The sequence below is a fragment of the Heterocephalus glaber genome, unplaced genomic scaffold (genome assembly GCF_053883595.1).
Source record: "Heterocephalus glaber isolate CG9 unplaced genomic scaffold, H.glaber_assembly_v1.0 deba00001662, whole genome shotgun sequence".
Classification (NCBI taxonomy): domain Eukaryota; kingdom Metazoa; phylum Chordata; class Mammalia; order Rodentia; family Bathyergidae; genus Heterocephalus; species Heterocephalus glaber.
In genome coordinates this window covers 15,873,964-15,899,764 of record NW_028258403.1, presented here as the reverse complement: position 1 = coordinate 15,899,764, position 25,801 = coordinate 15,873,964, and the positions used below count along the sequence as shown (strand labels likewise).

General features: G+C 42.3%; 1 protein-coding gene and 1 long non-coding RNA gene across 4 annotated transcripts in view; both read right to left on the bottom strand.

Annotated features, from left to right (window-relative positions):
• Positions 1-25,801, bottom strand: part of LOC110346255 (uncharacterized) — a 32,781-nt gene that overhangs the window by 3,785 nt on the left and 3,195 nt on the right. Inside the window, exons 3-4 of one of the 3 annotated variants that reach the window (XR_015445766.1) lie at positions 25,429-25,524; positions 14,668-19,017 (exon numbers count right to left, since the gene is read on the bottom strand). This is a non-coding gene — a long non-coding RNA (uncharacterized LOC110346255). Of the gene's footprint in view, positions 1-14,667; positions 19,018-20,679; positions 22,447-25,428; positions 25,525-25,801 lie in introns of those variants that run through there. The other 2 variants (XR_002390183.2, XR_002390182.2) reach the window with 2 other exon arrangements.
• On the bottom strand, positions 5,619-14,607 carry LOC101704902 (uncharacterized). Its single transcript, XM_021246646.2, has one exon. It carries the CDS (start codon positions 11,121-11,123, stop codon positions 9,939-9,941), a length of 1,185 nt encoding a protein of 394 aa, XP_021102305.2. The 5' UTR covers positions 11,124-14,607; the 3' UTR covers positions 5,619-9,938.

The window sequence follows — 25,801 nt, the reverse complement described above, 5'->3', positions numbered from 1 at the left end:
CTCCTGCTTCAGATTTCCAGAACGCTTCAGTAACTGCTATGCAGCACCACACCCAGCTTCTAAGCATGTCTTAGCCTTAGGTTAAACCACACAACTACAATATGTATATGTCATAATTAACATTTTAAATAATAACTTTGAAATTTCTCTGTGATAGATTGCACCGCACTAAAAATATACACTTAGTACTATATGCTTTAAAACAGGAAAGGAGCCCCCAAGACCATGAACCAAGTAAAATTCTATTACTTATAAATTAGAAAATAAACAAAAATATTAACCTCATCATAATATGCCCATGCAAAAATTAATGTCACTAGATTTTTTTTTTTTCGGTACTGCGGGTCGAACTTAGGACCTTGCGTTTGTGAGGCAGGAGACAGAACCACTGCGCTAAATCTCTGCCCTCTTCTTTTTTTTTTTTTTGAGACAGGGTCTTGCTTTGTAGTTCAGGCTGGCCCTGAACTCACTATGTAGCCCAGGCTGGCCTCAAACTTGAAGCAATCCTCCTGCCTCAGGCTCCGAAGTGCTGGGATTACCTTCATGCACCACCATGCCCAGATCCTGCATTTTTTAATAAAAATATGTAGCTTATAATTAAATGAAAAAATAAACCTGATCTTCAGCCCATGAATGCTTAGTGAAATTGATGAAATTAGTTGTCACCTTGGAGGGGAGGGAGACCTAGGGAAGAGAGGTAGATACCATGCACCAATAGTGCTACATGGGAGGCATTTAGCGAGAGCACACTGGAGACAAAAAGAACTGCTCTTTGGTCTACATAATGTATTTCATATGACAAGAATGTGACACAGCCTCAAACACAAACTTGCCGTTCCTTACATGGATCAGTCACTTTCCCATGGCTGGTACAAAATACCTGATACCCACAACTTTAAAGAAGGGGAGATTTCTGAGGGGCAGGCAGAGGAAAGGGGCTCACTCTGAGATAGCCTGGAAGCAGACTGAGGAGAAAAGCCTGGGTTGAGACTCTACCCTACACGCCCCCAGTGAGCTGCTCCAGCACCTAATAGCACACCCAGCCATTCTTCCAATGAATGAACCCATGGATAAGCACAGCACCCCTCGATCTAACCCCCTTCCAAAAGCCCCACCTCTGAACATCAGGTTTTGGGGGGGAGATTTTAGATCTAAACCACAACAGCACACAAACACCAAATGCAGGATAAGTAGATAGAGCATTGTATCTCCTTCATGTAGATCTGTTATATTAACTTCCTACATCTTCAAAACAAAACAAGCCTTCAAGTAAGAAATACGGTTATCCCTAGAAAAGTCCTACTGATCAGAAAAGGAGATGGCCTAGTCTGTTGCAGGTAGAGTGTCATAAAGGGCTTAAGCATATTTAAATGCCTTCATACACAGTTTAATTTCTCGGAACTTAAAATAATCTGATATGTGTGAAATGATGTGTGTTCACTACAGTGTTATTTATGCAGGTGAAAAATTGGAAGCCACCTAAATGACCAATAGTAAGAACTGATTAAGTATCCATGTTCTGGAATTGGCCATTAGGTATAAAAGAATATTTCACGATGTGAGCGAGTGTTCCAATATATTGATAGGTTAAACTATGATGTTACAGTGTGTTACATAGAATAAGATCTTAGTTATCTGTACTGCATGTATAAATGTGTATTTGTGAAAATGTTGACAGTGTCCAAAAATTATATGCCAAAATGCTAGCAGTATTGTCTCTAGATGAGTATTTTTCATTTTTTCTGCTCCTCTCTTTTTCTAGAATAAAAAGCTTATAACCTTGCCATCAAAGAAAAAATGGGAACTTTCGGTGCTGGGATTCAAACACAGGCCTCCAACTGCTAGGCAAGCACTCTACCCCTGAGCTACATCCTCTGATCCTATAATTTTTTAAAAACAAAGTCCTAGTTTGCTAAAATCCCATTATTGTCCTTTGGATTGCTCTGTCATTACTTTCTGAGTCTGTTTCTTGTCTGTACTTCTGTTATATTGATTGTCAGTGTCTGATATTTATTATAGTTGCACAGTTACAGTTACTTCCAGTTCATCTGTGTGCCAGGCTATTATTGAACAAGTCATTGCTAAATTAAATGGAATACACTTATCCTTTTAATAGTCTCTGTGACAGAGTTAGAGGGTGGAACTGTCATGGAAATTTGAAGGGTATATACTAATATTCACATGAAATATGAAAGCTAGACATAATACATTAATTTTTTAATATTATGAAAACACAATACTGCAGGTCCAGAGGAGGTAGAAAATGTTTCAGAAATGAGAAGGGACGTGGGGAAGCCAACTGAACATGATACTTTAGAAGGGGTCCATGGAGGTCCCCCAAGAGAAGTAGGTAGTAGGTTTGCTAACTACTGTTGCAGAAAAAATTTCAGGCTGTGTCAGTGGGAAGCATGGCGTAGATTTATTAACAGAGTTGGATTGGTAGTGAAGTACAGGGTTCAGATGAGCCCAGGCACAGGAGCATGAGGCCAGCTCCCAGGGCTCACTGAGGTAGCCAGGCGCCAGCTGGTCCTGACTTCAGTTCTGGTGTCCAGAACTCTGATGGCTTGAGGGGCAGTGAGTGAGTGAGTGTGTGTGTGTGTGTGTGTGTGTGTGTGTTGGGGTGAGGGTGGTCTCAGCACACAGAGCTCTGCTTCTCCTGGAATCTGAGGCAGCTGTGAGTTTGAAGACTTCTAGGCATCCCTCCAGAGGGTTCTGGAATTGGATATTGGGAAAGCTGGCAGTTAAGGAGCCCTGAACTCTTATCTTGGTGTATTCAGTCTTTAAGGAGGTGAGATAAACTAGGTAATCCAGGGCAAGAAACCCTGTAATACAGATGCTCCCTGAGAGATTAACATATCTATGCAAAGGGCCAAGCAGGGGTCTGACCTAGAGTTTCCAGGTAATGAGGGAGACAGAAACGAGGTTTCTCTGTCTCCTTTCTGCCTATCCCTTTTTCTTCTATCCTGTCCTACGGGGTGGATGATGCTGTACTCTGACTTTAGAATATACTTGAGATGAGGAGCAGAGAAGCTCTTCCTGCTCTATTTACCAGAGAAGAAATCCTAAGGATCTAGAAAGCCTTTCTCTCTTTTTTTCTTCTGTTTTTAAATATCTTTCTTCCTTTTTCCTTTCTCTTATATTTTAGCATTCTTTTCCTGATTGACTGGATCTTATTGTTTTGTTTTGAGATAGGATCTCACTGTGTAGTCCAGGCCTTGAACTCACAATCATCCTGTTTCAGCCTCTCAAGTGCTGAGATTCCCAGCACGTGACAGCATGCCCAGCATTTGATAAATTTTTTTTTTTTTGTCTTGGCAACTGTAATGAGAAAACATTTTTCTTTCTAGCCCAAAGGTCTTGAGGTTCTCAAGTACATGAATGAAGGGTGGCTACTCCATAAGAGAGGGCAGCTCCATCAAATCAAGATGAAGGACAATAGCAAATTCATCTGAGGTGGTGATAAAGCTGAGTTCCTACTATTAGAAAATAAAATATTAAAATGTTCTCTGGTAGAAAGAATTACTAAGAAGATAAAATGTACTGCCAGCTAAGGGTAAACGAAAACAGGGAGAGTTACTTCCTCTTACAACATAGGGCCACTCTGTTTTCTTCTGAAAGCCCAGCAGATAGATTTTGGATGCAACCAACACTGGCAGACATCCTTCATCAAAATGTAGACAGCGACAACTTTGGGTGGCCAATAGACTAACAGTGATAGGAGCAGCTACTTCAAATAAGAAACGTGAAACTGAAAGTGTTTGTTGGTTCCTGCTAAATTGCCCAGGCTGTCCTCAAACTCTCGATCCTTCTGCCTCAGCCTCTGGAGTAGCTGGAATTTACAGGGGTGTGTCACCACACTTGGCTTCAAAAAGATAAAAATTATACTTTTTCTATTCTGTATGTGCTTTCCAGTAAGTCACATGTGTATCAGACTTCCTTTTACTTAAAACCTAGATGATATTTCTTTCCTACATTACAAGTTCTCCCAATATAGAGTAAACATAATTTTGTGCTTTGGCTAATTTAGTTTAGAATAATCCTAAATCAGCATTTTTAATAACTATAGAAGACCGGACTGAGAGAAAAAGACTAATGTGTTCTAGTAGCCTTTGTCTCTCTGCTGTGACAAGCAGGAAGTTTCCAAGCAATCCTCTGCTTCTCAGGAAGTTTACGTCACTTTGTAGTCACATCCTGTTTAGTACAGTCTTCAGTTTTTTCCTCTGTCTACATACTATGTGAATGAAAATGTTTGAGTAATCCATTCTGAAATTGTTATGTATATCTAAGTGACAAATGGACTATCTCCATGACTAATAATAAGGTTTTTTTTTAGTATTAAGTACCTTCTAATTAAAACTATTTATATCCCTACTCTGCATTCCTCATTCATTTGATCTCTCCAGTAGATCCTTGTGAAGCATGTTCTAGTTCATTAATTACCTAGCTAGTACACTGAAAACAAGCAAATAAAACCCTCCTTGGCACCTCCTGATGCCTCACTGTAGGATTTACTATGCCATCTCCAAGTGATGGAGGTGACACTGTGCTGGTTTTAGGTCTTCAAGCAACTGGCTATGTGGCTAAGTCTCTCAACATGCAATTTTATCATCTAAAAACAGGAGGGACAGGTTAGATGACCTTTAGTACATCCTGTGTACCTATGCTATGGGGAGCAGCAGTCTTTGTCATAGATACTGTCAAGTCAACTTTTTTTTTTTGGTACTGGGGATCGAACTCAGGACTTCACGCTTGCCAGGCAGGCACTGTGCTGCTGAGCTACATCCCCACCCCAAGTCAACTTCTTAAAGTAAAAAAGAAAACAAAGACCATATTCTAAGTGTAAGCCTCAGGATAAATATGGGGAATTTTCTAGATGTACAGAGTAGGATTCTTTATGGTCACAAGTAATTGAGATCCAAATAGATCTGACTTAGAGAAGAAGATGAATTTATTTAAAAGGTTCAGAACTATCTCACAGAACCCAAAGACAGAAATTAAACTGGACCTAAGGAGCCAGAAAGGTGAATGGTCAGGAGGACTCTCCAGGCCTGGCGTGGTGACACTTGCATGTAATCCCAGCACTCTGCGACGCGGAGGCAGGACAATCACAAGTTGAAAGCCAGCCTGGGGAATTTAGTGACTTAGCAAAATCTGACTCAAAAAATGAAAGAAGGCTAGGATGTGGCTCATTACAGAGGCCCTGGGTCCAACCCCCAGTACTGAAAAGAAAACAAAAAAAGACTATCCTGACTCTCCCTTCTTTTGTACACCTGCTTAATTCATCCCACCTTCTCTCTGTCAGCCAGGTTGGTTGTTTCCCTTAATCACACAATGGAAAATAAGATGCCCCATGCAATGCTTGAATTTACAAATGATAGTCCAGACACATGCACTCTTTCTCTCAGTCCAAGCGGCATGTTCCCTGGGAGAACCTCCCCTGGCCCATGCTGGGACAGATGTCTATGCATGGACTGATGATCTGTCATCCAGATTTGGGACAGTTCAGATTGAACACGACTGCTTTCTTCACAATCCCAAGGAAGGGGAAGAGGGAAATTTCTAGAAAAGAATCTAAGTAGAAAATCTAAATAGATGGAAGTAATTATAGATTCACAGGAAGTTGAAACATTAGGCACACAGAAGTTCCACATATTTTACCCAGTTTCCCCCAATTATAGTGCAACCCCAATTGGTATAATCCAGACTTTATTCACATTTCACCAGTCTCACATGCACGCATTTATATGTGTGTGTGTGAAATTCTATGCATTTGTCCCATGTATAAATTTGTGTAATGAGTACCGATATCAAGGGAGAGAACTGTTCCATCACCATCCAGGATCCCTCGAGCTGCCCTTTTCTCTTCGGACACCTCTTCCACCTTCATATCACACTCCTGGCTGCTACTCATCCCTATCTATATAATTTTGTCCACCCTAAAAAATGGTATGTAAATAGAATGATGCCCTTGGACACTTGTCGGGAGCAATGCTACATAATTTTAGGGTAAAATCATTTGGTTAGCTTAGTTCTCCTGTCTACAGCCCAGGTATGGAATTACGAGACATAACTCCATTTTGGCCTCCGGTCACAACTGAGACCTCAATGATCCGGTGATGCTGTCTGTGATTCTCCAGGACAAGAAACATCCTGGGAGCTGAGAACATCCTGGGAGGAACAAACATCTACTCAGTTCCTCCTTGATCTTGGATTGTTACATCTTATTTACGCAGGATGTACTGAACTCTCTGCAAGTCATTTGTTACACTTTGTTTCTCCCGATGTACTGAATAAAAGGTGCAGTAAGCTGGGGGCTTTCGTCTTTGCTGCCCAGAGCAGCACTGATCAGACCCAAAGCTCAGCTTCCTCTCAGTTTCAGTTTTCTACCTTTCCTGTAATTTGCTGTGTGCTGCCGTGGCTCGCAGGAGACCAGGACTCACTGCAGAGGTTCTGGTAACATCCCCTTCCCCTGTTCCCTACAGAAACTGACTTTTTTTGTTCAATGTTTTCTCTTTAGATCTATCCAAGTTGTCGCAAGTATCAATAGTTCATTCCTTTTCATTGCTGAGAAGAATTCTGTGGTGTGGACGTACAGTTTGTTTAACGGTTCATCTACTGAATGACATCTGACTTGTTTCCAATTTTTGACTATTAAAACCAGAGTTTCCATGAACATTTTTGCGTGAAAACAAGTTTTCATTTCTCTGAGGCAAATGCCATGAAGAGTGACTGCTGGGTCATGTGTAAGTATATGGTTAGTTTTTAAAGAAACTTGCAAATTGGCTTCCAGAGTGGCTGCACCACTTTATATTCCCACCAGCAATGTATGACAGATCCAGTTTCTCTCTCTCTCTCTCTCTCTCTCTCTCTAAGACAGTGTTGTGCTATATCGCTCAGCCTAGCCTTGAACTCACTATGTAGCCGAGGCTGCCTTTGAACTTGTGGTAATCCTTCTGCCTTAGCCTCTTGAGTGTTGGGAATTCACGTATGTACCACTACACTTTCAGTTTCTTTCTAACCTCACTTATATGGCTTACCATTATTTTTAATTTTAGAAGTTCTAATAAGTATGTAATGATATCTCATTGTAATCTCAATTTACATTTTTCTAATGATTAATGATGTGTGGGAAATCTTCATGTGCTTATTTGCTGCCTGTATACCTTCTTGATAAAATGTTTGGGTCTTTTATCCACCATTCAATTCAATAGTAGTGTGAACTATTACTTCTATATTAAAACAAGCTGATACATTATGAGCAGAATAGGAACTTTTAATGATTATGGGGGTAATTTTCATACTCTCTACCTACTATAGCATGTTTTCCTTTTGTTTATTGGCATATATTTAACTGAAGAATAACAAACACAGAAAAGCACACAGATTGTAAGTGATAAATTTTCATGAAGCAAAGGAAGGTTTCATTATATATGCTTCATTTAAAAAAATCTAGCTTTATAAGACCTTAAGTATAAATTATTACTCTAAACTGCCACTTAGAGTAGTTCCATGAAGTGATGTTATCTGTGTCTGACAAAAATAAATAATCCTGATGTGAAAGAAAAATAAAAGATTACGTACACACGCTCTCACATACACACCTGAACTGGACCAAATTCCTAGATTAACTAAAAGATATAAATCTCATCCATAAAAACAATAATAGTATTTTTTTTTTTTTTAGCAGGAGATGAGAAAGTTTTTGTTGACGAAGGAAAAATAAGCTTTGCTGGTCACGTGCAGGATGAGGCCAGTCGGTGAGGATCTCCACTAGCTCATCACTCTCCCTGTCATTCTCCCTGTCACTGGCTGATTCTGCAGGCTTGGCCTCTTTGCTGGGCTTCCTCCTGGCCTCTGGATCATCTACTCTGGCTCTTCTGTGCTGGTAACTCTGCCTGACGCAGAGGACGATGATGACAGCTATCCGTATCACAGCCAGGGCTGCTAATGCCCCAATGATGCATTTGTATATATACATGCCTTCAAGAACATGTTCTCTAAACATCCAAGGTGTCTGCTGTCCCTTCTGCTTGCCATGGGCTTCTGTCCCCTCCATGACCACGGGGTCAGAATACAGCTGCTGTTGCTCCCCCCGGGCCTGGGACACCGTGGCCTCCCGCTGATCAGTCAGAAGCATCAGCAGGCGGTGAGACTTGGAGATGAGCTTGGCACAGGGGGGGGGGGGGCCTCAGCGCAGTCCATTTTCAAAATGCTGATGACCTGGGCGAAGAACCTTCTCAGGTTGTCGTCAGGGATGAGCGGCTGCAGCAAGTGATTCAGCTGCGTTTCTAACCCGACCCCCAGGGACGGCAGCACTGGGGAGGTGATGTGTGTGTGGGGGTCGAGGCCGAGCCCGAGGCAGAGTCTGCAGCAGACACACGAAGGTCCCCTGGTGCTGACGGGAAGCCTCCTGGAGGCGAGTCCATGAGGCTCCTCAGTTCCCAGAACCCAGGCCTCTTTGCTGGGCTCAGGCCACTGCGTGCATTTCCCTTGGTGAGCTGTGCCCTCAGGTTGGCCTGGGCTGTTTTGAGGGACACAGGGAAGAGAGTTTCAGCCAAGAGACGACGCTTTTGTGACTGCCAGGCAGGTGGAGTTGCCTTCATTCTTAGCACTCTGTCCTGCCCGTGGTTTAGAAACCATATGCTGTGGGTGAAGTCTTTCACTCTGCCTCTCACCACAGGCTGGGCTCTGGCAGGGGTGGAGGTGGGGGACCTGCCCAGCCAGGGAGCTGGCAGGGAGGAAGGGGCAGCTGCCCTCTGTCCTTCTGTGAGGATGGAGTATCTGGCCAGGTTCCTGGGCCTGGGGGCCCTCATGATGCTGCTCCAGCTCCATGGCACTGGGGTCCCCAAGGCTACTTGTGCAAGGGACCAGGTGACCTGCCTGCCCCTGACCTGCTGCTTCCACCTGTCCTGCAGCAGCCTTCTACCTGTGCCCTTCAGGCCCCTGAGGACCCTGTCCACTGGGTGCAGCCTTCTCCTTCCTCTCAGGTCCTCCCTCATGCTGTTTTCCTGTGTTGGAGCCCTTCCCAGTGTTCTAGATATTTGAGGCTCCAAGGTGGGACCCAAAATGCTGGGCTGTATAAACCTGACAGTGTCTTCTTCCTTCTTAACCTCCTACATTTTTTTCTGAATTTCTATATTTAACCAATTTCTGAGCAAATACAGCTCTTCCAATTTATTTTTGTTGGATTCATGGATAAAGGAGGACTTCTTTTTATCTTTTTTTAAAGAATCTGTGTTATCTCCATGAAACGCATTTGGAAAAAGCCTTGCAATGAGTAGCAGTAGAGCTGACTGCACATCCTCTGGGTTTCCCTCTGAGAGATAGGGCATCATGTAGCTGAGGGTGTCAGTCACGTCACTTTGGTCATGAAACTTGAGCTGGTCATTCATGATGCCCAATCAGGGGCCCACACTTTGTTATGAAGACAACATCTCAGGCTTGATGCTCAGTTGGGCACTGGTGCTGTTGTTGCGGGCCTGCAGCGCCTTCATGAGTGCCCCATCCACATTCCCCATGGCTGCTGCCTCAAGGCACTGCATGGTGTTGGACAGACAGGTGCTGTCACAGTCCAGCTTGACTGTCGGGCACACAACCTAGATATCACTCTTAATTTGGCAGAGGCAGCAGGCCATGTGGCTCGGCAAGATCAGTTTTTGCAACTCCAGAGTCATGGTGAGGATGTTCTCTAGCACTGCAGGGGGCACGTGTGTTGCTCCTAAGTCTAGGTGTTTTAATGCTGGTAATTTAAAAAAAGATAGATCTTCGATAGTTGTCAGAGGGTTATTGTTGAGGACTACTTGATGTAAAAACTGCATCCTGTGCCATGCATGAAATGTTCCGTAGCTGATCTGAGAAACAAAATTGCAGTGAAGATTTACAAACTGCAAAAAGGGTAGTGAGTCAAATGTCCCTCTTTCAATTGAATGTATTTTATTTCAGGATAAATCTAAGTACTGCAGGGACATCAGGCCTGCAAAGGAGTCTTTTCGTAATTCAGTCAGGGAGTTTTCACTGAGATTTAGTTTCTCACCCCACTGGTATGTTCTCCAAACATTCTTATCAAGGGAAGAAATAGAATTTCCTTGGAAATTTAAGATGGTGAAGGTCCTGTTGTGGGCACTGGGCTCAAGGGCAGGCACCTCGTGCAGCCTGCGGGTGGGGCCGAGGTCAGTGCAAGACAGGGTCTCCTCCTGGCAGGAACAGAGCTCGCATATGTCCTTGTGTGTTGTGCTGCTCTGTGCACTTAGCACGGTTAAAGGCTTCCCCTCCAATGGTTGAGTGGTGACTTCAGTCAGGATTGGATGCTGAGCCTGAACCTGGTCTGGGTGTGGCAGCGTCACCCCAGTCCATGTTACAGGAGGAGCTGTAGATTTCTGCAGGGACGGAGAGTGTGCAGCCTCTGTGGAGGGCACGGCAGAGCTGCTGGGATCCATGTGGGAAAATGGGCCTGTGACCGGGGGTGATGGGCGATGTTGAGTGGGCTCCTGATGAGGATTTGGAGCTCCCGTCTCAGGAGGCACTGGAGGTTGAGTGACAGACTCAGCTGGGTCTGCAGGCTGGGAGGAGGGCTTCTGCATAGCTGGAGAAACTCTAGCTTCTGCAGTCCATGGTGGAGTTCTGGTAAGCTCTGGGTCCAAAGGTCCAACTGTGCCCAGAATCAGGTTTGGTGGTGGAAATGTCACCTTGGCGGGCCTTGCATGAACAGCTGCAGACCTCTGGAGGCCAGTAGGAAGTTCACCCTCTGCAGTGCATACTGGAGTGATAGTGGTTTCCACGTCCAAATAATCAGATGCAACACTGGGCAATGGTGGCAGCACAGCTTGGTTCTGCACTGGGAATGAAACTATAATATCATATTGGGCTGGAGGGGGAGCTACACTCTCACTGGGTGGCTCATGTGGATGCTGAGATGGGTCCACTGACTGAGCCAGAGAAAGCTCTACCTCCTCAGGAGGCTCTGGGGGTGGAGATGGGGCTGGCAGCAGCACGGAGACTTTGCCCACTTCAGGGAGTTCTACAGGCTGAGGTGGTGTCATCTGCTGAGCTGGAGAAGGTTCCAGCTCCTTAGGTGGCCCTGAAGGTGGGGCTGCAGCCTCCTGGGGGACTGGAGATGGTGTCATGTCCTCAGGTAGCTCAGAAGCTGGGCTACAAATGTCATTGTAGCACTCACAGAGGGTCTCCGAGGCTGAGCTGGGAGCTCGTGGTGGACTGATTGAAGTGCACCTCTGGCAGAGAAGTTTGGGGACAGAGCTGAGTTCTCCTGCTGGTGTCCAGAACGCTCCTCAGGAAGCTCTGCATGCCAACTTGGGACCCTGCCCTGGGATGCAGAAGGTTTATCCTTCATGGCAGGGTTGGGCTGCTGAGTTGGAGCCTCTTCCTTCTCAGTGAAAGGTCCAAACTGCTCAGGGGACACTGAGGACTGAGCTAGGATCCCCTGCTGCTGAAACTTAGGTTTTTCAAGTTGATGTGGAGTTCCAACCACCACTTCAGGGAGTTGCTGATGCTGATCCTGCTCCTCCTCCTTGTTCAGGTGTGAAAGAAACTTTGCTGCTTTTGACTGCTGCCTGTCCAGAGGTACAAAAGGTACTTCACCTGCCTGGTGGTCTGCAATGTGATGGAGCCCAGAAGTCTGGATCTTCCTTTTGAGGCGAGGAGGCAGAGCTAGAAATTGATTCTGACCCCCATCTACCATCAGAACCAGTTTTTGGAGCCTCTCTTGCCAAGGTAGCTTGGCACACAGACCTTGATGTGGGGCGGCAACCTTATCCATCTGTGGGAAGAGCTGTCCAGCAAACCTCTGAGGTGGCGACAACATCTTGGTGGGCACCGAGGAATCCGGGTAAACAAAGCCCCCAGGCTCTTCTGGGGGAGTAAGGGCAGTGAGTGATTTGATTGGGAGATCAGAATCAAGGGAAGAGGGCTTATTAGCTGCTAGGGGCTCAGAGTTCAGCTGAACTGGGTATGGGGTCCAGCCTGGCTGTGGGACAGCCAGGATGGACAGGCATATCTGTTGCCAGTGCACCAACAATGTAGCCCAAAAACAAAGCGAAAACATGTAGGGCAAGGTTCAGTTGCACAGATCTAGGCCAGTAGGGTGCTGACCCTAGGTGTGCTAGAACCTTTCTGGCAGCCACCTGTGTGGCAAGTGCCTTGGTAACAGAGCTCACCCACATTCTGCCACACCCCACCCTTTCTGTATGACATCATAGCGGAGGAAACCTTTCTCAGGGCTGCCCACCAGTGCCCAGGCCTGACTCTCTTTCCCTTAAAAGGAGACAGTGGCTTTTTGCAGGGCCTCTTCTCCATAGCAATGCCAATGTGTGGTCTTGGGCCTGCACCAGCCATTGGGTGGGATGGGGAAGAGCTTCCCATGGAAGTTAGGGCTTGGTCTTGGGATGCTCAGAAGTGTTGCAGCAGAGAGGAGCAGCTCTGTGCTATAGCCAAATATTACAACTCAGTGTGGTAGCTCTGAAACACATCTCTGAGGCACAGCCGAGCTTTATTGCTCAGTGTGGCAGCTCCGGGTCACAGCTCTCATTCTTTGAAGACTTGAGAATCCGATGGTCAGTTGAAGAGGTGGCGATAAGCATTTTAGTAGAGGAGTCTGAGCACTCTACCAGAAATGAGAGCCTCCTTATATAGGGAGTCACAGGGTAGGTGAGCATGCTCATTGAAGCGGAGCGGGGGTGGGGGGGGGTGGGCACGGAGTTACAGAACATTCCTGACAGGGTCCAGAGCTTAACAGAACCTTCTTGGGAGAGGGCAGGGTTTAACAGAACATTCCTGAAAGGTCACACAGTTCAAACAGCCACACACCACTTTGATACACTGGGCAGGAGCCCAGCCACATATACTTACATTTCCAAAACAAAACATTCTGTGGAGAAAAAAATGGAGGCAAGGCCAGGGCCTGTCTTACTGTTTAGCTCTGCTCTATCAGAAATACTGGTCCAGCCCTGGCAACTGGAGCTCTTCCTCCTCCACCCTGAAACCCAGAGTGAGTCTTCCTCCCCTTGGCTGCACTGCTTCCAAGCAAGATCAAGACCAGGTGGGGTGGAGGCAGGAGAGCACATCTGAAGGCAATTTCTTCCACAGTGTTGCCATTTGCTCTGAACGCAGTAAGGGTTCCATGTTTCAGAACTCACTCCTCTGTGTCAGATTTGGGCTTCATAGACATCCCCACTGTGATGACTTCACAATTTCAAAGGGAGTTGGAACCCAGGATGGAGACCATGGGACCAGTAGATACTTCAGATCAGAAGGCAGGGGCAATTTTTATTCTCCAAGAACCACAACGCCCTGGGATACAATGAGCAAAGCTCAGAGAAAGCACTGCAAGGCTGGCCATGTAGCTCAGTTGTGCTGCACCTATCTCACAAGCACAAGGTCCTGAGTTCCACCCCAGAGCCAAGATGCACACTTTCGGGAATGCATCTGTCAAAGCATTCTGAGCAGCAAGCTTCTGGGCCACCTTCCTCTTCATAACCAATGCCATTGGCCCTTTTCCACAACATGACATAGTTAGTTTCCTCCTTCCCTTCATTCACTTGGCAAATGTTTACTGATGCTTCCATACAAGTTAGAGGTTTCAGTCCATAGTCGGCTGGCTCCAAGGCAGGGATGACAAACAGGCCTTGCAGAGGAGAAACAACATGGCGTGCACAAGGCAGCAAAGGTAACAAGAGGGAGAGAGCCAATAATAGTATTTATAGGGCACTCAATCAAAGAATTCCATTCTAACTTTTTTAACATAGTACCATATTTTTCTCAAATGTGCATAATGTTTTTGTAGCTGTTACACTATACAATTCTTTCTTTTCTTCTCAGCACTGGGAGCATGCTATGCAAGCCCTTTTTTTATTTTATTTTGAGACAAGTTCTCACTAAATTGTCCAGGCTGGCCACAAACTTGTGATCTTCTTGGCTGTGGCTTCCAAGTAGCTAGGATTATAGGCGTGCACCACCATGCCAGGTTTAAAGTACAGTTCTTTATATTCATCTGTTCACTTGTCCTCAAAACTCCTAACCTTCCTTAACTAACTTGACCCATTTTGTGGAGGAGGTACTGGAAAAAAAAATCTGGCTAATGCTGAAGAACAAGTCAAATGGGTGGAAATAGAATTTAGGCCTTCATTTCTGTTCATTTCATCGCTCAGGTCCTCAAGAACTTCCCCTTGAGCTTCAGACTACTTTTGCTCTCCAGAGACAATAAAATATCACACAGGTGTAAAAAAGGAAAGATACTGTACTAAATGAAGTGAGTAAAAATCTCCTGTGTACTACTTTGCTCTCTTCATAGGCAATCTAAAGGTGATGAATTCACATATAAACATTTACTGAACTCCCAGCCCCAGTTACAGGGCCGGGACACAAGGTTTCTGCAGTCAGAATGTGTTCTACAAGAATGCATCTACTTAGCATTAGAAGGGAAGAGTCTTTGCATTTCACTTAAAAACATGGAGCTATAAATGCTAGATTTATTTTTTTCCATTGTTTAATGGTATATTTTAGGTATAAAATACAGCTACATTCATCATTGGGATCTTGTACCTTTACATGACTAACTTGGTTCTTATTTTTTTTCCCTTCCCCTGCCCTCCCTTCACCCCCTCCACCCTTCCCTATTTACAAAGACTTTGTTACTATTTTTTTCCTTTTCTCATATTTTTTCTTTTCCCTTCTTTCTTTTCCCCTCCCCCTCCCCCTTCCCCTATTCCTTTAGACCTTTTCTTCCTATTACACAGTATCAATTATACATTTTTAAAAATTACAATATCAAGATTTAGAGGACATTACCTCAGATTTTACAGAATTTAAAAGGATATAGAAAGCATATTACAAAAATCTTCTTTGAAATAAATTTGACAACTTTCTTAAGAAGTACCTTGGAAGACAAATTAATGAAACTGACTCTGGAGGAAATATAAAATTTGAATAGTACCTATTAAAGAAAGTATATTCCTAACTTGAAAACCTACCTATATGACAACAGGCTCATATACATTTTAACTGATAAATTATATCAAACATTTAAAGCAGAAAAAAGAAGGAACACTTCTCCCCTCATTTTAGGAAATCAACATTGTGCTAATTCTAAAACTGGATAAAGATACTAGAAGAGAAAAGTATGACCATAGATAGAAATTTGTTTAACAAAACAAACTATTAGAAGTCAGATCTGCCAGTATGTAGTAAGTGATTTTATTAAAGGGATGGCAGTGTTGGTTCAGCATTGGAAGATCCACCCCCCATAATTCATCATTTTGGGTTTTTTGGTTTTTTTTTTGGTACTGGGGATTGAACTCAGGTCCTTGTGCTTGTGCTTGTGCAGCAGGCGGCAAAACCACTGAGCTAAATCCCCGGCCCACATAAGTCATCATTTTAACAGAGGAAGGGAAAAAGCCATATGATCTTGTCACTAGTTGGAGAAAGAGTTTTGGACTAAATTCTACAGCTGTTCATGGTAAAAGCTATCAGGAGACTAGCAGTAGAACAAAACCTTCTCAACAGATCAAAGACATGTACTCCATACTTCTAGCAAAAATGCCTTATATGAATGGAGAAGATATCATGCTTTCTCCCTAAGGTGGGGAACAAGGGCAGATATGCCTACTCTTCATCTGTCCGTTAAACTTTGAAACATAGGCCCAAACCAAAATAGTCCGGCAATAAAATGACACAATTAGGATAGGATTGGATAGGTAGAAGTAAAATCTTTATATGTAGATGAAATGATCATCTACAGAGAAAATACTAAGAAATCTCTAGAAGCCCCTAGAACTTGCATTTGAATTTAGCAGGATTAGAAAACACAAGGTATATATAAAAATTCAGGTCTATGTATACTTGCTATAAATGAAGAATTGGATATTGAAATTTAAAAGTTATGTAGGAGTAGAAAGGACCTGGAAAAGGAAAAGGAAAAAAAAACCAGTGTTGGAAGACACTTATTACCTAATTTTAAGACTTCTTCTAAAGCTACAGTAATCAAGGCAATGTTGGCATAAGGAAAGACATATAGATCAATGGAATAAAACAGAGAATTTAGAAACAGAACCACACATATATGGTCCACAGAGTTTTGAAAGATTATTTAACATTAACATTTTATAGAACATAAACTCAAGAGCAGAGGAAAATATGTTTTCAACAAATGGTACTAGAACACCTGGTATCTGTGTGTAAAAGATTAACCTCAACCGTTTATTTCCATACATAAAAATAACTTAAAAGGATCTATGAACCTAAACATGAAAGACTAAAAGTATAAAACTTTAAGAAGAAATTATAAGGGAAAATGTTTATGAATTTAGGGTAGGCAAGAATTTCCTAGGATACCAAAAACATGGTGTATAAAAGAAAAAAATTGATAAATGATATTCCATCAAAATTTAGAACTTTAAAAGACATCGTTAAGAAAATGAAAAGTAGTCCTTAACCAGAACATATTTATAATACATATAACCCATGACCAGAATATATAAAGAACTCTTACAGCTCATTAATAGACAATCCAATTAAAAAGTAGACACAAGAAGATACTAAGTAGCTAGTACAGCACAAGGAAAGGTGTGCAACACTAGAATCAGAAAAATACTAATCAGTAAAATAACAAGATTGAATTATACACTCATGAGGGAGATGAAGTTAAAGGTTTTAAAAGAACAAATGTCAGCTTAGGTGTGAACCAGTTAGAACTTTCTAATACTGCTAATGTGAATATAAAATGATAAAACCATTTTGGAAAACAATATAGAAATTTGTTGTATTACTGTTAAGAACCAACAGTTCTGTTCTTAAGTTTTTACTTAAGGGAAATGAAAACACACGTTCAAAATAGATTTGTACATACAGGTTGACTGTCCCTTATCTGAAATTCTTGGGACCAGAAGTGTTTCAGATTTTGAGATCCACTTGATCTGCAAAGAGGATAGCTACTCCTGCTTTTTTTCAGGTTCCTGTCACATGGAGTATTGTTTTCCACCCTTTAACTTTCAGTCTATGAGTCTCTTTTTAAATTGTGTTTCTTGTATGCAGCATATTGTTGGATCTTGCTTCTTGACCCATTCTGCCAGTCTATTTCTTTTGATTGGTGAATTGAGACCATTAACATTGATGGTTATAACTCATACATACTGACTTATTGTCATGACTTTTTCTTTTTGTTGGATTCTCCCCCTTTGCTTTTATTGACTCCAGTCAGTCTTATGTTATTCTTCTTTGCATCATCTAGCAGCTGCTGGATTGATTTCTTGTGTTCCTTTACAATTTTAAAGCAATTTTTCTTTTCCTGGTCACTAATTGCAATCTTTTCTTCTATATCTGAAATTCTATCCTCACATTGGTTCATTCTGCTGCACAGACTTTCGATGGAGTTTTTAATCTCCTGGAAATCTGTTTGCATCTGTTTTATGGATTCCATTTGTTTCCTATGTTGGGATTCCATCATGTTCCTCAGATCCTCTATTTTTTTATTTGTGTCCTCTCTAGATTCATGTCTTGCACCATGAGCAAAATCTTTGCTGTTATCTGAGTAATTATTTCTGATTTCATTTTTCCCAGATCCTCTTTTGTTGCCAGTTCAGAGAGTCCAGGTGGTTGAGTATCAGATTGTTCCATCTTATTTCCCTTTGGGGTTGCCTTAGGTGATCCAGAAGTCTGTTTTTGAGGCTTGTTTATGTGTCTTCTCATTTCCTTGGGAGTGGGGTGCTTCTGGCACCTGGGTGGCTCACCTGGCTCACCTTCTCTGCCCTAGGAGCTTGGGATGGTGGCGGGGGAGCTTCCTTCCGGGTGCTGGGACCAGGTCCCCCCTTTGCTTTTAATTTCTTGTCATGCCCAATAGATTCATTCTGCTGGGCTTCCTGGGGTTGTGATCTTCATTGTATTTTCCTAGGAAATTGTGTAAAATGTTTTGGTGTGCTTGTTTGGTATTCATGAAGTTCCTAAGGTGCTCTTTGTCATCAAAGTATATTATTTCTCCATCAATTTTGAAAGATAGTTTTGCAGGGTACATCAATCTGGGTTGGAGGCTGTTTTCCTTTAGAGCTTGAAATATGTCACTCCACGCTCTTCTTGCCTTGAGGGTTTGCATTGAGAAGTCTGCTGTGATTCTGATGGGCTTTCCTTTGTATGTGATTTGTTTCTTTTCTCTAAGTGCTTGTAGAATTTTGTTCTTCTGTTGGGTTTCTGGAATCTTAACAATTATGTGCTTATGTGTAGATTTTTTTTGATCAAGGCTAGTTGGAATCCTATGTGCCTCCCTTATCTGTATGTCAAGTTCTTTTCCCCTCCTTGGGAAGTTTTCTGCCATCACTTCTGTGAAGAGTTTGTTTTATGTCATCTGCACTCTCTCCTGTTTCTTCATTGACTCCAATCAGTCTTTTTTTTTTTTTTTTTTTCCAATCAGTCTTATGTTATTCTTCTTTGCATCGTCTAGCAGCTACTGGACCGATTTCTCATGGTCCCTTACTATTTTAAAGAAATTTTTTTTTCCTGGTCACTAACTGCAATCTTCTATATCTGAAATTCTGTCCTCACATTGGCTCATTCTGCTGCATAAACTTTCAATGGAGTTTTTAATCTCCTGAAAATCTGTTTGGATGTGTTTTATGGATTCCATCATGTTCCTCAGCTCCTCTATTTTTTTTTATCTGTGTTCATTCTAGATTTATTAAACATATCTTGCACTATGGGCACAATCTCTGCTGTTATCTAAGAAATTATTTCTGATTTCATTTTTTCCAGATCCTCTTTCATTGCCAGTTCAAGGAGTCCAGGTCATTGAGTATCAGATTGTTCCATCTCGTTTCCCTTTGGGGTTGCCTTAGGTGATCTGGAAATCTGGTGTTGAGGCTTGTTTACGTGTCTTCCCGTTTCAACAGATGCAGCCTGCTGTGCTTTTGTTGAGGCAACTTTTTGCTCACCCAGTGGTCTTGAATTCTCAGAAAGCCACAAAGCTGCCTTTTCTCTGCTGCTCACCAGTACACTAATTTCTCGGTTCAGAAAGGTGGCCTTCTGAAAAAAAAAAAGAAAGAAAAGAAAGGTGGCCTTCTGGATCCCTGAGCTCACCTGTTGTCTGGGTGAGCTTCTGGCTGGGGCCTGTGCACACTTGGGATGGTATCTAGGTGTGCCACTGGCTAGGTCTAGCTGTTGTCTGGAGGGCCTTTGGCTGGGGGCTGTGCACCCCAGTTCCTGTTGTGTGAACAAGCTTCTGGCTAGGGTCTCGTGCACTTACTGATGGTATTGGGGCAAACCTCTGGCTGTTGCTTGTGTGCCTGTGCAGCTCTTTTCCAGGCAGGCCCTTGGTTTGGGCCAATGTGCCCCAGCCTCTGGGGCGGGGTGGAGCCCTGGCTGGGCTCTGCTTGCAGCGGCGCTGCTCTGCTCCACTGCGCTGCTCTGCTCCACACCGCTGCTCCCCCAACAAAGGTGGCCTGGTGTGCCTTTATTGCAGAGATTTTCTTCACTTTTCTGGTGGGCTTCTACTCTATATTCTCAAGCTCAGAACAATGTCCTTTATGACCCCTGCAACTCTGTGGTGTGGATATAGGTAATGGCTTGGCACAGCCAGTGGGGGGGTGGGGGGCTGGGGGTGAGGTGCACTGGCGCCTGCATAGCTCACCTCCTTGGGGCTCTGGGGTGGTGGTATGGAGGTCTGAGAGGCTCACCTTGGCACTCTGGGAAGCATAAATGCTAGATTTTTAAAAAAATCTTTCCTTGTTAAAATATTAAATATGTTATAAAACTGAACAAGAAAAGTTTAAAAATCTAACCAAATGAAGGGACATCTAGATTCCTAAAGACTGAATTTTTTCCCCATTTTTTTAAAACTAATAGGTAATTACTAAAAATTTCTAAGTGGGCATGGTGGTCTATGCCTGTAATTCCAGCACTCTGGGAAGCTGAGCCAGGCTGATCACAAGTTGGAATCCTGCCTGGGCAAGTTAGCCAGACTCTATCTCAAAATTTAAAAACAATAAAAAATAAAAAGGGCTGTGGACGTAGTTCAGTGGTAGAGCACCCTTGGTGTGACCCTCAGTACCACAAAGAGAGAGGAGAGAGTGAGAAGAGACTATAATCCCAGCACTCTGGGAGGCTGAGACATGAGGATCACAAGTCCACGCCAAGCCCAACCTGTGCTACTTAGCAACCTAGCAAGACCCTGTCTCAAAATTAAGGGCTATACTTGTGGCTCAGTCAAAAGCCCTAGATTCAATCCCCAATACCACCAAAAGGGGGAGGAGGAGCTGGAGATAAAAAGGGATGCAGCTCAATACAAAGGCCCTGGATTCAATCCTAACTACTGAAAAAGAAAAAGGTCTATGGCTCTCACTCCACTAAGTGTCTCGCCTTGTACGTATAGTTTTGTTTATTTGTTTGTTTGTTTGTTTTGATCCTAGGGATTGAACTCAAGACCTCGCACTTGTGAGGCAGGCGCAGTGCCACTGAGCTAAATCCTCGGCCCTGTATGCATGTTATTAATGCTAACCATAAGACTGCAGGTATTAGAGAGAAAGTTTGCTAATTTGACAAACTGAAATTGAACCAACAGGCTGGGGATGTAGCTCAGCAGCATAGCGCCTGCCTGTCAAGCACGAGGCCCTGAGTTCAATTCCTAGCAAACACACACAAAAATATTAAACCAACAATTTGAAAGGTATTGTTACAATTGTTGTCCTATTACATTTTCATTCATTTAACAAATTATTTGGGAGACTATTAGAGACAAGTTATTCCCAGATCAGAATAACCATTTTCAAAAAATATTTCTCCTCATTGGCATATAAAAGTCAATTTTTGAATTAATCTGTGTTTGATATGTATATATTCCTTTATTGTAGTAACAGACTAAACTTAAAACCTTCACAAAATTTTGAGAGTACAAGTACACAACACTAAAGCCAGGTATGGTGGCGGAGGCTTGTGATCTCAGCACTCTTGGAGTCTACAACATTCAAGACCAACATTTATTTGTGAATAGTTTAAGAAAACATGAGCAAGGATATATATTTGCTTGGACTAGCTGTGATTTTAGCAGAAACCCCCACAAGGTAGGAAATGCATTCAGATGCTTTCATTGGAGCAGGTCAAAAGCTGGTATTCAGTAGAACATTGCCCTTTTGAGCTGCTAGTCAAAAATTCAAGAGGAACCCCAACTAAGAATCACTGCCATAGATTGTTGATTCAGGAAATATCCAACTCTTTAGTGTTAGCTATTTTTGGTACAGGGATAGATTTGTATTGGGTGCTTCATTAAAAAAAAAAAATGCTTTTGTAGACTCCAAGCACTCAAACACCAGAAATGACTACAGCAAAAAAACAAACCAACAAACAAAAAACCCCCTGAAAAGATAGTGGAAGAGCATTCCAAGAGGCCCAGACAGAGTCATTTGGAGTGACTAAACATAATGGGAAAGCATTATGTATTCTGTGTAGTGAAAGTATTGTATGTCACACATCAAGTGTCAAATGACACTTTGATACCACCCACAAAAGTGTTGCTGAACTTGGTGAAACTGAAAGCAAAGAGTTTCTTGAAGGGAAATTGAGGAAATGTCATTCCCAGTCTTTTAGTTTTTGCAACTATCTAAAACACATCATCTGACAGCTGCTAGCTTTCAAATTTCACTGTGCATAGCAAAACATGGTAAGGCCCTCTCTGATCGGGGAGTTTATCAAAATGGCCATGTTGTCTGGGAGTAATTCCATTTTTCATGATTTCCCAAACAAGGATAAAATTATGCAATGCATCTCTGAGCTGCCACTTGGCAGAAATACTGTTAAAGATCGAGTCCTACACATGCCAAGTGCTGTTAGTTAGCAGCTCACCACTGACTTACAAAAGGCAGTCTGTTACTCCATGTGCTTGTATAAAAGCACAGATACAAATAATCATGCAAGGCTAGTAGTAGTTTTGTGTTATGCTGTTGGTGACATCATGAGAGAAGAGCTGGTGAAACTCGTGTATTTGCTGGAAAAACACAAGGAATAAATATCTACAATGCTGTGCCGGAGGCTTTTTGTCACAAGACATAAGACCAGAAAAAGTACTTTCAATCACTAGTGACAGGGCACCTTGCATGGTGGGGGCAACATCTGGTTTCATTCAGTACTTTGTTAAAAAAGCAAAACATCTAGTGATTCAGTTTTATTGTATTATACATCAAGAAGCTCTTTGTGCCAGGGAAAGCAGCAAAAAATCAGATGATCTCTTCAAAGATGTCACAAAAATGGTGAATTACATCATGGCTCATGCTCTTAATTTTTGACAGTTTCAAGCACTTCTTGATGAGGTTCAGGCATGGTATAATGCCTTACACATGTACAATAATGTCCAGTGGCAGAGCAGAGGATGAGTCCTGGTAACCTGCTTGGATGAAATTAGGCTGTGGATGGGCCAGGAATTTAGCTCAGTTGTTCCACTGCCTGCCTCACAAGCGCAAGGTCCTGAGTTTGATCCCCGGTACAAAATAAAAATAAAAATAAAAGTCACATAAGTGTTAGAATCAACATTTCTGTGAAACAAACAAGTTCAACAATAAACATTAAAAAAGAAAGAAAGAAATTAGGCTGTTTATGAATGAAAAAGGGTAGGAATATCCACAGCTCACTCATATGGCCTGGCTTAACAACCTCATGTTTTTTTTTACAGATTTTGCCTATATTTCAGTGTACTGAATAAAGAGCTGCAAGGTATAGGGAAAACAGCAGGAAGGATGTTTTGTAATATCAAAACATTTGAGAGAAAACTGCAGATTTTTGAAAGAGACCTTGAAAGTGGGCAGCTAAAATATTTTCCAAATCTAAAAATGCATTTTAAAAATTCTACACTTCCAGGGACCAGGGATTTAGCTCAGTGGTTCTGCCGCCTGCCTCCCAAGCACAAGGTCCCCAGTTCAATCCCCAGTACCAAAAAAAAAAAAAAATTCTACACTTGCAGAAAATCCTACAAGCCATCAGGAAATCTACAAGGAATTCCGTAGCATTGTAGCAGCTCCAAAGGAGAATTTTAGTAACAGATTTTTACAGCTCCATAAGATGGAGACAACTGCATTTTCTCACTTCTCCAGATAAAGCCAAATTTGAAGAATTTGATCTTTCCTGGTTATACTGGATAGATTTTGGAAATCTGGAAATGGAGCTATTGGAATTTCAAGAAAGCTATATTTGGAAAAATACATTCTGTGACCTATGTGCAACACTTGAGAAGACAGAATAGAGTGTGAAGGGATGGCAAAGTCAGCACAGTTGGTAGTTCTGAAAATGAAATCTTTAAAGTGGAATTCTCTGCCAAATAATTTTAAGTCAATGAAAGCACTTGGGATTGCTTTTCTTACTTTGTTTGGATCATCTTATGCTTATAAGCAGCTATTTGCAGCTTTGAATTATATCAAATCTGATACAAAAAACAGACTAACAGATGACCCGAGTGCTTCATGTGTTGTTCTCAAACTAACAAAGTCTGAGCCAAGATTTGACAAATTATCAGCATGCATACAACAGCAAAGATCATATTAATTGCGCAAAAGCACACCAATGCAAACTTTTGCCTTTCAATAAAAAGCTGTTTGTAATCATTGAAAGCTCTGTTATTGTATTTTTCTTTTAAGACAAAAGATGTTAATGTATTCAGGTTTAATTGCAGTGTTGGCACCTTGTGATAAATTAAGTGAGTTTCGGGTTGCCGTTTGGACATACAGTCTCTAAAAGGTTCACCATCCATTTTATCTCAAAAAGAGTGTTTCTCTCTCCTTCCAACTTCTTTGAAGACTTGTCAGGAAACGCTTGAGTAAATGAACACATTGAAAACAACAGATTTTATTTGTTTGTATCTGTTGATCATTGATTTGGCTTCCACACTTAGGCCTGCCCGCTTTTCTGACATGCAGAACCCACACTTGTGCTCCTTGGGGGAATGCCCTTTGCATTAGTCTCTGGGGGCTTGAACGTGTCTCACAACCCAGCTTGGACCTAGAGAATCTCCATCCTCTCCTATGCCATCACAGTGATTCATAGTTGAGGAATTATAAAAAAAGAGATTTCAACAGACTATGAGTCAGAAAAACATGATTTTTCAAAAAGAAAAGAAGCTATATTCATCATCTTGTACTCTGGCAAGCTTAGCATGAGTCTAGAATGCATTTCCATGGGTAATTTTCAAGTACTTAAGGACAAGACTTGATCACTGGGAGCCAACTTGAGTTTATCAAAAACAAGTTAAACCACACACTTTATTTCCATTTTAGATAAAATTGGTACATTGGGGGCTGGGGATTTAGCTCAGTGGTTCTGCCACCTGCCTTGCAAGCTCAAGGACCTGAGTTCGATCCCCAGTACCAAAAGAAAAAAAAGATTGGTACATTGGCAGCCAAGGAGAATGCTATATAAAGGAGGTAAAACACTGAACGCCTTGTGAACAAGATGGAAAACAGTGGACCAGATTATAAAATAATTAGATATTGCTTGGATGACTATGGCTCAAGAAAGCAGATAAATGGTCCCTGGGACCAAAGCCTTCAGCTACACTGCAAGTTCTATCATGAACTCTTTTTTTTTTTTTTTTTGGTACTGGGGATCAAACTCAGGAACTTGTGCTTATGAGGCAGGCACCAGAACCACTGACCTAAATCCCCAGCCCATGAACTCTTTTATACTTAATATTTTCTTATTAGTCCTTTGGACAGAAACTTACATATAATTAAATTTGTAGATCACCTGTAATTGTTAAAGATTACCAATTTATTCATTGACACTAAAGATGTATTAGGTTCACCTAATTATAAAATTCAACATTTCAGTTAAAAATTAACAGTACAGAGATAGGGGTGTAGCTCGGTGATAGAGAATTTGCTTGCCTAGCATGCCTGAAGCCCCTGCAGTCAATCCCCAGCACAGGGGGAAAAAAAAAGCCAACAGTACCAGGATATTTCAGGTAAACATGTCCTTCAGCAGGACAGACAGGAATATTAGTAGACTATTATAATCTTGGGCTTCATTGATTAATTCAGTGCTTAAAACCAGATGAAGACTGGCTCTATCTATTCTTTATTAGACTGCATCATACTTTCAAAGAAATACTAATAAACCAAGACATCCACAGGCCAACCAGGATGATATGAGTTTGGAAGTATGGCCCATGAAATTCTAAAGAAATACTTTTGCCCACAGGAGAAAAGCCAAGAGCTGGGGTCAACATGCCTTCAGATGTCTGAAGGAAAGCTACGCGGCAGATACTAAACTTACTATTTGTAATGACAGGACAAAGCCTCAGGATCAGTTGTTCAAAAACTACATGTAGATAATATTTAGTTCAAGATAAGAGCTTTGCAGCCATTAGGATTGTGGGCAGCTTTGATGGGTGTGATAGACAGACTAGTAGGCCCCCAAAGGTATCCACATTTTAATCCCTGGAACCCCTGAATGTGTTACCTGACAGGACAAAAAGGACTCTGCCGAGATGATCGAGGATCTGAAAGCAGGAGATTATTCTGGATTATCCACATGGGTCCAGTACAACCAAAGGTCCTTGAAAGATGGAAGGAGGCAGAAGAATCAAAGGTCAGAGTCAAAGGAAAATGTAAAGATGCTGCCCGAGTTGGTTCTGTGCTGCTGGAACAACATATCACATACTGGCAATTTGTAAAGAATGGAAATGTATTTGTTCACAGTTCTGGGGGCTGGGAGTTCAAAATTGAGGGGCCAACATCAGATGAGTGTTCTTGCTCCATCATGCCATGGCAGAAGTGCAAAGCGAGGGCAAGAGGGCTGAACTCATCCTTTTATATAACACCTACTCCTTAGA